General features: G+C 39.8%; 1 protein-coding gene across 3 annotated transcripts in view; it reads right to left on the reverse strand.

Annotated features, from left to right (window-relative positions):
• LOC126354375 (peptidyl-prolyl cis-trans isomerase A-like) overlaps positions 1–16,302 on the reverse strand; it is a 286,906-nt gene that overhangs the window by 59,833 nt on the left and 210,771 nt on the right. The window contains exon 7 of one of the 3 annotated variants that reach the window (XM_050003971.1): positions 4,705–4,918. The exons of the other annotated variants lie outside the window; for them this stretch is intronic. Within the exon in view, the coding sequence (XP_049859928.1) occupies positions 4,913–4,918 (6 nt within the window). The 3' untranslated portion in view covers positions 4,705–4,912. Of the gene's footprint in view, positions 1–4,704; positions 4,919–16,302 lie in introns of those variants that run through there. 3 annotated transcript variants of the gene reach the window in all.

Here is a 16,302-nt window from a genome sequence, read left to right on the forward strand (position 1 = left end):
CAATGGCTGCAGTGTTTTTACTGCCGTGCTGGTGGCTGTATCTCGTGCTCTTGAGCACATCCATTCATGCCCTGGGGAGTCGTTTCTTCTGTGTACTGACTCCTTGAACAGCCTACAAGCTATTGACCAATGCTACCCTTGTCCTCCATTGGTAGCGACCATCCAGGAGTCCATCTATGCCTTGGAATGGTCCAGTTCTTCAGTGGTGTTTGTCTGGATCCCATGTCATGTCGGAATCGCAGGCAATAAACTTGCCAACAAGCTGGCCAAACAGGCTACACGAAAACCACTTATGGAGATTGGCTCATCTGCAACTGACCAGTGTTCAGTACCACACCACAAGGTTTTGTGGCTCTAGGAGATGAAATGGCATAAACAAACTGTGTGCCATTAAGGAGACTATGAATGTGTGGCAGTCCTCCATGCAGGCCTCTCACAGGGACTCTGTGATTCTCTGCTGGATCCACATTGGCAATGCTTGGGTGACACACAACTACCTCCTGCACCATGCTGACCCACCTCAGTGCTGGTGTGGTGCCTGGTGACAGTGGCCCATATCTTGGTGAGCTGCCCTTCTTTGGCTGCCCTGAGACAGACTCTTCGGTTACCAGACTTTTTGCCTTTAATTTTAGCTGACAATGCCGCATCAGCTAATTTAGTTTTACGTTTTATATGTGACTATATGTTTTATCATTCTATATAAGTTTTTGTGCATGTCCTTTGTCCCTTTGTGTTCTCCACACTAATGCTTGCTTTTAGAGTAGATATCTTAATGTGTCACAGAATGGCTGACTTTTCTGTTTTATTCACGTGGTTGGGCAGCCACAATCAGCTGCTCTCTTGTTTTTATACCTTCTACGTATTTATTGCTTCTCTCTGTGGTTTTCTTTTCCTGTTTTGTCCATGGTAGTGTTGGTTGTCCCTCTGTCATTCTTCTGGTTCTTCCTTTCTCCTGTTATTGTGCTGTACATCTCCTTTCTTTTCTTCTTTTCCTATTGTAATTGTTTTACTGGGAACAAGGGACCTATGAGCTTGCAGTTTGGTCTCCCCTCCCCCCCCCCCCCCTTCTGTTAAGCCAAACAACCAAAATGGAAGTCATCAATGATAAGTGCCGAATGCAAAAAGGGAACCTGAATAATGGACACAATCACAATGTAGCAGTGATGACAATACAATAATAATGATCAGCAGTGTAACTGGAACCAAAGGGAAGATGAAAGTTGTAGGCAGATAGATACTCATTCTGTGAATGAACAGCACTAACAATATGAAGAACATTATCAGCCACAGAATGACGAAAAACTCACAATACATCAACTGAAAGATCAAGTGCAATATTACCCACTAAACTGCGTTTAGTTTTGAACAAGACCTAACCGAAATCAATGAAACCACAGAATGGGTCAGAATGAGTTACCAATGCTATCTCTTTGGATAACGACCATTATTGCTGGAGTCTGAAGTAATTATGGACAATACCAGTTCAAATCTGTGGATTAAATTCAGAATGTACTTTTGACAGTGGCAGTCAATTGACCACAGTTTTGCAGAAATTGCATCAGCAATTATGCAGTACTGCAAGCTATCCAATTTTACAGTAAATATGTAATCATGAGTGAAGTTGGAAATAAAAGTAAAATTCCATCTTTATGGGTTGGTTTCTTGATTGGTAGTAATTGGCTTATGGAATATAAGAGTAAAGCAGTAGTTCAATTTTTCAAGATAGATGACAGTGTGTTTCAAAGAATGTGCATTGAAAAAAAAATGTTGACACTCTAAGCAGAAAATAAAACTATTAATGAGTGAAGCCCAAGTCAGTGGGGTTAATTATGTTAACAAGCAGTCACCCAGAACCGCAGGTCAGGGGAGACTTACCGTGCAGTAAATTCCCCTGACTCGTGGTTCTGGATGACTTTCCTGAAATCTACCCCTTTTCCTAGGCCCCTCCAGTCCTTTTCCTTCACTCCCTCTTCCTTCCCCTTCAACCCTTCAGCCTAAAAAGGGAGTCATTGGCTCCAAAATCTTGCCAATTACAACCTTCTTTTATGTGTGTGTTCTGCCACCACAAGGTGAGCAGATTTTTTATCTATCTAGTTAAATGAAATATTAAGCATCATGAGCCATTTACAAGCAGGTCTTAACCTAATCTGTCAGCAAAACATTAAGCTGCGGATTGAGAAATTAAAATAATTCTGGACAATAAATCTTGCACCATTAGATAGCAACTATTGCAATCTAATTTAAAACCAATCTGACTGATCAGTCAGATTGGTTTTAGATGTGTGTGCTGTTAACAAAATTATACTGTTAAAACAAGATCAGATAGAAAACATAGAATATTATTACAAAGAATCACAGATACCAAATATTTAACAAGTTTCAAGCTAACAGGCAGTTTTTGGCAGCTGCAACTTGTCCCAGCTAGCTGAAAATACACTACCTTCTATATAATGCAGATGCTATCTGTCCAGTGAAATGCCTTGTGGTCTGCATGTATCATCCTCAGCTTTTGTGTGCTTGCTCTATAAAGTTTTAGGTGTAAAGTTGTTGCAAAGAGTGATCACTTATGCTGTCAATATTTTGACTGGAAGCAAGATGTGGGTAGAACACTTGGATACTGTGAAAAAGTATTAGAAGCATTTACAAAATCAGAGGTTACTATCAATTTGGAGAAAACTGAGTTTGAGCAGAAACAAATAAAATTCTTGGGACCCATAACGCCAGATGGAATCATGCCAGATATAGAGAAACTGGAAGCTGTTATAGCGTTTACAACGCCAAAATGCTTTTTAGGATTCTGTGGATATTATAATCAATTCCTTGAAGATAACTGTCTTATTGAAGTTATTAAATAAAGCTGCAGTCTGAATATGGATGGAGGAACAACACTGCAATTCCAGTCTTACAAGTCAAAATTACCTCAAGATAAATTATTTCGCCATCTGATGTTATAAGAAAAATCATGGGAACTGACAGCAGCAATTATGCCATAGATATTGAGGTGTACTGATGTATGAAGTAAATGCCCAAATATAACACTGTAAATCTACATTTACAAGCTGCTCATTAAATCTATATGAAACGAAGTGAATAGTTATCAAACATGTAGCTCTAACAATTATCTGGGGATTTCAGGAATTTTGCTTTTACCTACTTGGAAGAAAACTATTATCTTCATGGGAGTTATGTACGTTTGTGTCCAAGTAAATACAATATGAAATCATGTGAGTATTGTATATGTAATAACATGCTTAAAAGAGTTTGTTCAACGTTAAATCATGTGATTTTCAAAAAATGTAGATTTCAGCTGAGCAACATAAAGGATATATGCATAACACAATACCCTACAAACCTGTCCATATGCTTTCAGATGATCTCTTTTGACCATTGCCAAGATCTAATGCAATGGTAATTTTATGCCAATAATGGTAATGCTGGAACTTTTCTCAAGGTACCTTCATCTTTATCCTTTGTGTAAACCTAACAGTCGCATAATACTCAAGAAATTACATTATATTCTGCATGTGATTAAACCAGACTACATTTTCAGTGACAATGTCTCATAGGTTAGATCAAAATTATGGAAGAGTTTCATGAAGAGTCATGGCATAAAGCAAATTTTAATTTGTACTTATCATCCAGCTTCAAATCCAATAGTACAAGTTATGTGAAAACTTGGAAGATTATTTTGTGCATACTGAGGAAAACATAGAAATGGTACACAAAACTTCAAGTCTTTGCTACAGTGCTGCACAGTTTAAATCATGACAGCATCAGTTGCCACCATGCATGTTTGGTGAATCAAAAGTCACATAGTAGTTCTGAACAATATGTGATATACCCACAAAAACTGAAATCTCATGTGGTGGAATCAACGAGTGTTAGATCACATGCACAAGAAAGCTAATGTTGCAAGCAGAGGCATTATAAATTAGTGAAGCCTTTAATATATGAAGTGAATGACTGGATTCTCATCAAACCCATATGAAGTCTTCTAAGGTTAAAGATCAAATCAAGAAATTTAATCATTACTATGTTGTCTGCTCAGAATCAAAAAGACAGCGAATCCTAGTTGTGTTGAACTGGAGGATATCAATTCAGGTAAATTTTATCAATTATAGCACATAGAAAATATTAAAATGTACCACAAAAGGACACTCCAAACTCGCATGTGTTGAGTTTCTCATTTAAATATACAGAGCTATGGAACTGAATTGCTTTTTATTGTATAGGATTCTTGTGTAAAGAACAAGAAAAATTTTGTGTGTGCTTTATTTTTCATCATACAGACATTGACTGGTCCAACGGAGATACTGTAGCACTACAGTTTATATGAATTACATTTTTTTTGTGTGTGAAAGTACTGAAACATATGTTTAGACAAAAAATTCCAAGAAAGAGCAACACATTTACATTACGCAATGACATGTGTTTTCTTGTCTAAATTGCTGTTGCTATCATTTGTCTATTTTGCATGTATCTGAATGAAACATTTGGCCAGAGAAGTGACATAGAAAATACCAAAATTGCTGCACTCAAGATACTTCACAGATTAGCTGTCAAAGCATTGCATCATAAACCAATGAAAATTTTACTTATATTATTGAACTCAGTATGCAGATTGTACAATGATAGTTAAAGCAAACTGCCTGTTCACAAGAAGTTGTTTACAAATGTTCGAGTGTATCAATTAAAACAAGTGCATCAATTAATAGTTTATGTACAGACTATATTAAGTGCTTTATAATGCTCAACTGCCATAATGTTTTCCATTTTTTCTGTTTATTCCTATAGTAACTATTGTAGGCATCAAGTACATCATAGATTTTTCTCTCTTACTTATGTTTGTTGACACTGAAGATTAATTTTGCTGTCTTTATGAGCATTTTGCTTTCTGCTTAAGATGTAAGCTTCATACCTACAAATACCATACAAAGTAAATGAGATGAAATATTTATTTATTTGTTTGGTCATGCAAGTAAGCACTTGCCACAAATATGTGTTGTATTTTTTTTCTGATGCAGAACATTTTCAATTTTATTATCGTTTGAATTTATGCTTGTCCTACATGATATTTCTCATTTGACAAATAGATTTATGAGCACGTTCCTTACAATTTCAACCTGTTTTACAAATATTTCTATGTTATTTACTTATATATATGTTCACTCATTTTGCTTGATATGTTAGGCCGTCTTACGACCTCTGATCATTCAACTAAATGTTGTGCGAGTATTTTCGGTTTGCAAATGACATTTTTATTAAATCAGACTACCTTTCTATGAAGACTATGTTTATTAACAGTTACTAGTAACAAATTTTCATGGACTTTATCCTGTCTATTGTTTTTTTATTAACTTTAATATTATTTGCATTAATATATATTATTCCATTTCTGTAGATTAGTAAACATGCCACCTGGGCTCCAGTGCCCTTATGTTCATTGCTAGTTATTTTACTTTACGCTAACATGATGACTCATTAGTATTTTAAAGTTTTTTGGATTCCTCATTCGCATTATACTCTTACATAAATATAATAAATTTAACTGACTCAATGAATATTATGTATACATTAATTACACTAAGGTAATTGTTATTTTATTCTTTTTTATTTTTATGGCCCTTTATCTCCCACCAAATTGTTCATAACTCCTTTTTTCTTTTATTCTGGGGCTGTGACATAACAGTTTGCAGTGTGGTAGTGCCTGCAAGTAGTATTGTTTAAATCTCACACAGTAGTGGCTGCCAAGTTTGCTTTCATGTCTGGATGCCTGTGCACTCATTATGTGTATCAGTTACATTAAAAATCGTATGACAGAGGCCACAATATTAATGGCATATTTGTGTCATATATTAAAATATGAAAGTTTGGGTTATTGATTGCTACATGTTAATAAATCAGCAGTTTGTGACTTCACACATTTTCCTTATCTTTGTGAACCATGTATGTATGTATGTATGTATGTATGTATGTATGTACGTATGTATTAAAGTGGGGACCTAGAAACAACAGAGATGCTTCGTCCCATCATAGCCCTCAGTGGTTCACAACCCCACAACAGGCCACAGCAGTCCACCCACTGTAGTGATGCAAGGGGTACCAAATTTGTCATGAAAGTCAGTAAATCACTCAACGGACAATATTTTTCAGTACGCTACAGGTATTTCGTTCATTCCAAGCAAGTGTCGATTTGTGCTATCATCATCCAAACACAAGTTGACTGTAATCTGAATCCACTTTAGCAAATTAATAGTTTATCTCAGGTGATAAATTTTATTGATTATGAAATACAAGTTCTTGAAGTTTATTCAGAGTCGGAAATGTTCAATTAGTAACTGCATGCCATAATGTATCTGTTTAATATAAAGGTATTTTGATTTTTGTATGCATTAAAAAAGTGTTAATTTATGTGTGACTTTTACTCTGAGACAGGTTATCACTTAGAACGTAAAAGTGCGTGTGTACAGTTCATTGACCTGTGTGGTGAAATATACTTTTTATTTTTTTATGATTTTCGACTCGGATGGAGACAAATCCAGTTCCAGTAAGACTTTACATGAGATCACATTAATACAAAAGAGTTGTTTAGCCCATTAGGGAAAACTGAAACTTGCACACTCGATTTGGTACACGTAACATGCCAGTGTGTGATCGAGCTGTCCTGTAAATCACATGCAATAGTTACAAATGCACTTGGACTTAATGCACTAAGTTAGAAGTTAATTTTGAGACAAGTACTGATTTTGACAAAAATGAACTGAAAGTTTATTTAAAATATCAAGGTTCAGTTTTAATTGAGACACGTATCACCATGTTGATTATGTTGCCTAGCAACACTTTAATGCAGCCTAATTAATTTATCAGAATGATTTGCAATGCAGTAAGTCCCATTACACACACAAAATGTTACACATGACCGCATGAGAGTATGAGAGTGTCCTTCTTTCCATCAATGCTAGTAAACCAGCAGTTTCAAAAGTTAAATCACCAACTTTTGTGTAACTTCATTGTATCGCTATGGAAATTATTATATCATGTCTCTTTATCAAGAGATCTCAAGAGATCTCAAGAAGCCAGAAAGACACCCCCCCCTCCCCCTGGGAATGTCTCATACCAGACCAGTGTAACCCCAAATGTTTGTGTGGTTGAATAATTATGGTGTACGCGTACATGGAATTGGTGGTTGCACTACAATCGCCAACAGAGTGTAGATGAAGCAGAATAAGGGGAACCAGCCCACATTTGCTGAGGTAGATGTAAAATTGCCTTAAGAACCATTCACAGGCTGCCCAGCTCACTGGACCTCAACACTAATCCGCCGGGCAGATTCATGTTGCGCACAGGCATGCCGTTCCACTCGGGAAGCAACGCGTTAGACTGCGTGGCTAACTGGATGGACTATTGTGAATCATTCCCAACTGTGACTCATAACCATCCTCTAACACAACAAGAAAGTTACTTTCTGACTTGGAATGTATTAACCAAATTAAATGTGTTTATCTGCTGCAACTGTGAGGATAGAATGAGCAAGAAAGTAAGGTCTGGGAACTTACACAGTGATCAGAGACAGCCGTTCTACAAGGATAGAAGGCATACAAACCTCAGCAGCAGAAGATCCACTCTCTACTCCACAAATGAACTCAATGGAGGAATCATCAGCAACAGCAGCAGCTAGTTCACAGAGAATGTACCTGAGACCAAGGAGGTCCATAATACCAAGCAAGAATTTTTTTATGATACTGTAACAGAATATAGAAGGCTTCAAGCAGCATATAAAGAATGTAGTCCAATCCTGTACATATCACTGTCATCACCCCAACAACAGCTCTCTCTTCCTCACAGGGAATTGCTGTCATTGTACATTCTAGGAAATAAATCTCAGTTGTAACAGAAGCAGCACCATGACCTACAGAATCATAATGATAACCTGTGCAGTTTTCATCAAAATGTCATGGAATTAAAGAACAAACTTGACCAACTTTCTATATTAATGATGCTGTTGCAGTAAACAGTACGCAGACATTATGTTTTACAGAACAGCACTTAAGAGAAAGGCTTGAGTCAGTGAAACTGCACAGATATAATATATCAGCATGTTGCAATGGAGACACAATGGAAAAGAGTGAAGTGGTAATTTATGTTAAAGGTAATTTAGTATTTAAGCCTATAGATGTAAATAATTTGTGGGCACAATTGACTACAAAAGATGAATTGTACACTTTAGATTATAGGCAAGTGAATGGTGTGCAAGTTTTTTTTTTTTTTTTTAATCTTTGTTGTCATGCTTTTTGAGCAGATGGTGGGTTCTTTGTTTATGACTGAGCTTAATGTGTTTCTCTTGGTGTGTCAGTTTTGTGTGGCAACTTCATTGAAGAAACCAATCAAGCTACCTTGGTGTAAAATTGTGTCCATGTACTTAATCCAGATTTTTGACTGAATTTTCACCATCCTGACAGTGCCTCACTCACATTCCACTGTGCTTATGTACCAGGAACAAAAAGACAAATCTGTTTCTCCCCTCCCCCCCTCCCTCCCCCCTCCCCATGTGGAATAAGGCCAACCAGGTTAAATGAGAAACATCCCAGTTTTTCTACCACTCTGCGCAAGAGCAATTGGGTTTCATATGCTGTCATGCTCTGATAAAATAACCAAATGCCATATGGACTCAATGCTCTTCATGTTTGTACACCATGGCATTCATTACCTAAATTGCCTTTATTTCTACCTGAACATCCACAAACTTGGTTTTGCTGTAACAGAGATTGTTCTGACTATCCACGACACTGTCGATGGTGCATCAAAGTTTTCCCCTTTGTTATGCAATATTGGTGACTATGTATCTTTCATAAGTGAGATGAACCAATCATCACCTCTGACCACATTCTAATTTTAAAACGCAAAAGTGGCCTTCCTGTAATGTTTGTTCAAATAACTAGAGCAACAAGTACAAGAGTGTATTCTGAGAAGCTAGATGGTAGGACACATTCCCAGTTCTGAAAGCATCTGTGAGAATTAATAGACACTACTCTAATGCCTGACAATGCACTGTGGGGTGCACGGTGAAGCAAATTACCTACTCTAACACAAATTTCCTTGATTTTAGGTGAGGACAAGATGCAAGAGAGCAAGCTGCAAATGGTCGACCAGACTTTTGCATTTCTACATCAGCACTACAAAGGGGCCAACAGTGACTTATAGTTGCAAGAGGAGGTTAGTGTTTAATGTCCAGCTGACAACATAGTCATTAGAAAAGAAGTATAAGCTCAGACTGGAGAAGAATAGAGAAGGAACTCAGCTGTGCCCTTTCAAAGGAACCATACCAGTTTTTGCCTTAAACAATGTAGGGAAATAATGAAAAACCTTAATCAAGATAACCAGACTTGGGTTTGTAACGTCATCCTCCTGAATGTGGGTCCAGTGAGCTAATGACTGTGCTACCTCACTTGGTACTTGGAGTGATAATGGCCGGCCATCATGCACCCTGTCACAGTGACTGGCAGCTAAAGTGGTACAAACACATCCAGAGGAACATAACAGTGCTGCTGAATGTAAAAAAAACATCCATCTCATAGGAATGCTAGCAATCAACTGTGTACGGATGACTGGTCTCTGGCCAAAATTATTCACGGTTTCAACTACTACGAACAGAGGGTATGCTGGTGTTGGTTCCATACACATCTTGGAGAAAACACTAGCAACTGTTCTACACTTCACTCATAACCAAATATTGGTTATGACCTCTAGTCATCACAGGTCATGGCACGATACAAGAACACCTATATCTTAAGTGTGTGAGCCAAACTCATTGACTTAGTTTCCAAGCACAGTGGCAGATTATATATTCTTGTCAAAAATACCTATCAGTATTTTCTAGTCAACTTGGGCTCTGAAATAAGCACCATGCAAAAGACAGCAGCTCAACTACATACACTATGTGATCAAAAGTATCCAGACACCCCCAAAAACATATGTTTTTCATATTAGGTGCATTGTGCTGCCATCTACTGCCAGGTAGTCCATATCAGCGACCTCAGTAGTCATTATACATCATGAGAGAGCAGAATGGGGTGCTCCGCAGAACTCATGGACTTCGAATGTGGTCAGGTGATTGGGTGTCAATTGTGTCATACATCTGTACGCGAGATTTCCACACTCCTAAACATTCCTAGGTCCGCTGTTTCCGATGTGATAGCAAAGTAGAAATGTGAAGGGACACATACAGCACTAAAGTGTACAAGCTGACCTCGTCTGTTGACTGACAGAGACTGCTGACAGGTAAAGAGGGTCATAATGTGTAATAGGCAGCCATCTACCCACATGATCACACAGGAATTACAAGCTGCTTCAGGATCCACTGCAAGTACTATGACAGTTAGGCAGGAGGTGAGAAAACGGATTTCATGGTTGAGTGGCTGCTGATACCCACACATCATACCAGTAAATGCCAAACAACGCCTCGCTGGGTGTAAGGAGCATAAGCATTGGATGACTGAACAGTAGAAAAATGTTGTGTGGGGTGATAAATAATGGTACACAGTGTGGCAATCTGATGGCATGGTGTGGGTATGGAGAATGCCCAGTGACGATCATCTGCCACTGTGTGTAGAGCCAACAGTAAAATTTGGAGGCCATGGTGTTGATGTGGTCATGTTTTTCATGGAGGTGGCTTGAACCCTTGTTGTTTTGTGTGGCACTATCACAGCACAGGCCTACATTAATGTTATAAGCACGTTCTTCCTTCGCACTGTTGAAGAGCAATTCAGGGATGCTGACTGCATCTTTCAACACAACTGAGCACCTGTCCATAATGCATGGCCTGTGGCAGAGTGGTTACATGACAATAACATTCTTGTAATGGACTGGTCTGCACAGAGTACTTAACTGAATACTACAGAACACATTTGGGATGTTTTGGAATGCCAACTTTGTACCAGGCCTCACCAAATGACATCAATACCTCTCCTCAGTGCACCACTCCATGAAGAATGGACTGCCATTCCAGAAGAAACCTTCCAGCACCTGATTGAGCCTATACCTGCGAGAATGGAAGCTGTCATCAAGGCTAAGTGTGGACCCACACCATATTGAATTCCAGCATAGAAAGTGCCACGCCAGGTGTCTAGATACTTTTGATCACATAGTGTACCTTGGATTCTCTATGACAGCTCATAGCAAACAAGATGCAATTACAGTACATGGTACTACCAATTGCACAGTTGATTTGTGTCTATGTACCCTGTTTACTTGGACATTTATTGTGGCTCTTGTCAATGAACCACTAATGGGTATGATCTTTTTACAACACTTCCACCTGTGTAACACTGACATATGGCAAACTGTCCAAGCAATAGCAGAGATTTAGTGCCTGGCACTGTTGGAAGATTGCTTGTACCTATGCCTCCAAACTTGACAGATTCGTACATGTCAACCATGAAAGAGCTGATGTGAAGGTGGTATATTGCAATTAAGTGGATGAAAACCTGGTTCTACATGAAACTGTCGGACAGCAGCAGTGAGTTGGAAAAGGTCAATTATTTGTATATTTTCCAGTACTGAATTATCTCCACCTTCAAACCCAAACTCAAAGAATTTTGCAAGACATAGAAAAACTACAGATATAATGAGCTACTTTAGTGGCTCTTCCAGAGAGGATAGATTTATTTACCTGGACAAGGGGCTAAGAAAGGCATTGTTGGAATTGGACGCTGTGGATACAGGGGCCTGAGAGGGTGTAAAAAGATACACAGGGATGCAGTTCAAGACATTCACAAATATACTGACCAGCTGGAATCCACAGTGACACTTGTTAGCTGGTGCTTCGGTATTCAGTGTCATTGACTCTGAAAATGGATACCTACAGATTCCAATTCCCCAGAGAATATACACAAAACTGCCACTATTATTCTTTTTCATCTGGTTTTCTTCCTCATTCCAACCATGGACTTCAAGTGGTAACTTCAGAATAAATTCATGGTCTGTGACGGTGACATTAGTGAATCACCACTTTATCGAGTGATATCAATGCTATTCCCATCTTCTTACAACACACTGGACTATGGAGAATACTGCCCGCAGAACCAAAACCTCTCCAGGATCCCTTGTCTTTCATAAGGCTCAACATCTGGTGCCCATCAAGTTACATGTGAGTAAAACAGCTATTGAAGCTTTATTAAATTCTGGTATTGTACAATCATTGGACAGTGTGTGGGTTTCTCCCACCCACCAGGTACCTAAAAAGGATGGCACGTACAGAATGAGTGGGGATTATCATGCACTGAACTCTCAAACGGTACCTGAAAGAAATCTGATTCCCAATATTCAAGACTTTGCCCACTCATTAGCTGGAGCTCCAATATTCAGTGTTATTGAATGTGAAAAGGCAACCTACAGATTTCAATGGCCCCAGAGGATATACCTGAAACTGCCATTAATACTCCTTTTCATCTGCATGCTATATGGGTTAAAATGATGGCCAAAAGTGGCAGCTTTTCATCAGTAGGATTCTCCGTAAACTACCTTTCTGGTTCCTGCATTCGAATGACATGCTGATTTTCTCCTCTTCTCCTGAACAACATGAAGAGCACTTCCACCTGAGAGCTAGCTGCAAATTGCTGACCAGATTTTTGTGATCCTGCATCAGCACCATGAAGAGGCCAACAGTGACTGACAGTGGCACTGGCCATCATGCACTCTGTCATAGTGACTAGCAGCTGAAGTGAGACAAATACATCTAGAGGAACAGGACAGTGCCACTGAATGTAAACAACTTCCATCTCACAGAAATGCTAGCAATCAGCTGTGCATGGCAGACTGGTCTCCAGCCAACATGATTCATGGTTTCAACTACCACCAACAGAGGACATGATGGTGTTGGTTCCATACACATCTCGGAGCAAATGCTAGCAACTGTTCTACACCTTACTCATAACCAAATACGAGTTGTGACCTCCTGTCATCACAGGTCATGGCATGATTGAAGAGCACCTACATCCTAAGTGCATGAGCCAAACTAATTGACTTTGTTTCCAAGCACAGATTATATGTTCTTGACAAAAATAAATATCAATATTTTATAGGTGGGTCATGCTCCGGGGTTACTTAAATTGTCCCCAATTCAAAGGCTTGCTGTCAGAAAGCTTAAGGGAGAAAAGGGGGCAACTCTTCCTCAGGAGACATCACAATGTAGTCTGGCTTCTTCCCCCGGAAAGTCAATCACTTGCAACTCCAATGCCAACATGGTATTAGTGATGAACAATTGGAACTCTTGGTCCTCCTGTTGTGCATGTGCCAGTTCTGAAAACTCAATAGGCTTCTCTACACTGCTGATGCATGAGAGACAGTCAGCCACTACATTATTGATCCCAGAAATGTACCTCAAATCTGTACTAAATTGGCTTACGAACTCTTCATGGTTGAACTGCTCGGGAAAGCAGTTGATACTATTCCTTTTGAATGCATAGATAAGTGATTTGTGATCCATGTATAGTGTGAATATCCTCGCTTCTATTTGTGGATGGAAGTGTTTAACTGCTTCATACATGGCCAGGAGTTTGCAGTCGTATGCACTCCAATTATGTTGAGACAGTGAGAATTTGCGGGAGAAATACGTGAGCACTTGCCACAAAACTTCTGACCATTGTTGGACCACACCAAAGGCTGTTTAACTCACATATACCACTAATGCCAAAAGTGTGTCCAGCTTAGGGTGCACAAGCTGAGCTGTTTTTCATGGCCTTGAAAGCAGAGCACATTGTTTCAGTCCACTGCACTAGAGTGCCACCTTGAACCTTGGGGCTAGAAAGAGCTGCATTCAATGGCTCTTGCAGTTCTGCTGCTTGGGTAAGCGTTGGTTGTAATGGTTTAGCATGGCTAAAAAATGGTGTAATTCATTAACTGTTGACAGTTGTGGTGTCTGCAAGATTGCTTCGACCTTCCCAGTTAGTTGTAGGAAGCCTATAGATGAAATAAAGTGGCCACGGAATGGCACCTCACACTGCCCAAAATCTAACTTGGCCATATTCAACACCAAACCAAACTGTTCTAGACGCTTAAATAGTTGTGGAATCTGTTGGTGATGTTGCTTCCTGGTGGCAGAAAACATAAGTATGTCATCCAGGTATGCGAAGCAAAATGGTAGTTTGCTCTCAAAGAGCCCAAATGGAGTGATTGTCACTGTCTTGGGAATGCCACAGATATCTGTGTATATACTTTGACACAGTCCAATATAATGAGTATTGTTGCGCTGTGCAGCGAATAATTAGTGTCATACAACAAATGCATTGCATATCAAGCATGCATCTTCTAGCACTGAGTGCACAATAGTTACTACACAGACACCAAACTCTTTCTTCCTTTGGGACAAGATGTAGTACAGGCAACCACAGGCTACTTAATGGCTGAATTATGGTCTCCTTAAGCACCATGTGGAATTCTGCTTTATCAATGACCAAATGATCAGGTGCCAATCTTCTGGGTCTACAAGACATCAGTGGACTGTCTGTGGTTTCTATATGGTGTACATTACTGTTTGCAACAGGCATATGCGTGTCTGGTGGCCGGGTCGAGATCAGAGATTTTCATAGCAGTGCAGCATACTCCTTGTCACATGCCTGTTTTAGCTTGGCAATAAGCACCAATGTGTTATAGTGAAAACCTGTTGCCATCAGTCCAGTAACGATGTTGACCCAGTTTGGCATTGTCTACATCTTGTAAAATATGGTAATGTGCCAGAGGATCAGCTACTATTACCCGCTCTGTAACACTAATGATGGTAATGTTCCAGAGGATCAGCTACTATTACCAGCTCTGTAACACTGATGATAGTAAAGTCCCATGTAAACCAACAGCACAGTCCCAAATTTAAGTATGTCTGCTTGTACCATATGTAGAGATGGATGAGTCATTTGCAGCAGACAAACAAAATGCAGTCAGCAGTCCAAATCCGGCTTCAACTTGGGCAAACCATAATGTTGGGTTGTTTGGATAGAATGGAAGTAAACAGACTGCTACTATGGACACTGTTGGTGTACCTGTATCATGCGTGTCATTTAAATTCCATAGTAGTCACTCACCCATCTTCATCAGCCCAGATTACACCTGGGTCACCACTTGCAACACAGTCACAGAACTGCCTGAGCCCCTGATTGAGACCCTCTACGCGGCTCTGCACCAAAGGACCACACTCAGTTCTATCGACAAAGCTGCAGATGGTGAGCTCAGTCTTAATCTTGGAAGCAAGACTGGTTGTCTTTACCAATTCCACTAGCTGCCCAAAACAAGAGAGAATCTCCTATGTTCCAAAGCAACACAAGTCATTGGTACCAACATGAGGCACCACCTGCATTTGGCTGCACCCTGTACTCTACATGGCATCCGGAAGGACCCTTTCCACACCCATAACAACTCCCGTTGGTGTGCACACGGAGTGGACACTGGCTTCCTTCCCCTCCTTGGCAGCCATGTTCCTAAGGGGCCCCATTATGCATCTAACGTTGAGGCCCCCAGTTATGATTCACATGTAAACAAGACAAAGATGGGTGCTACCTTTTGGACACATCTTTTTTAGATCTACATAACTTACACACACATGTATTCACACTGCTACATTGTCCAGTCTTACTACATTGTGCTCATACTGTAGCTTGACTGAGGTTAGATGTCATACCTGGTGGAGTGATGAGAGAAGAAAGGAGGTAGGGACTATGGGGGAAGGTTAGGAAGATGGACTGATGGCTGAAAGGAAAAGGCTGCAAGCACACAGTGTAGGAATGTGACACCAATGATCTTGTTCTGCCTGCATGCCAGGAGAGACATATGCAGTGCACTGCACAATGATGTGGAAGAGTGGATTGGAAGGAGGAAATAGAGCTGAAAAAGTGGGAGACTGTCGAGAGGAAGGTATGAGTGCATGACAAGTAATGTTGGGGTCATGGGGCAGACATGGAGATGGGTGTGGGTCATGAGCTAACCAAGACTGAGGTCAGTACAATTATGTGACTCAAGATTGTATTGCAACATAAGAATCTACATAATTCAGAGAAGCTGGTGATGTGGTGAAGGATTCAGATGATACAGGATATGAAGCAGCCAAACTTAGTTGTGTTCAGCAGCATGTTGTGCCACTGAATGGTGAACTCTTCTCTTGGCCACAGTTTGGGAGAGGCCATTCATTTCCTTGGACTCCAGGTTTATGGTCACACCCATATAAAATGTTGTGCAGAAAGTACAGCAGTGTTGGTGTATGATGTAACTGCTTTGACAGGTGGCTCCCCCTCTGCCAGTCTGTGATGGTCTTAAATA

The sequence above is a fragment of the Schistocerca gregaria genome, chromosome 3 (assembly GCF_023897955.1).
Source record: "Schistocerca gregaria isolate iqSchGreg1 chromosome 3, iqSchGreg1.2, whole genome shotgun sequence".
Lineage (NCBI taxonomy): Eukaryota > Metazoa > Arthropoda > Insecta > Orthoptera > Acrididae > Schistocerca > Schistocerca gregaria.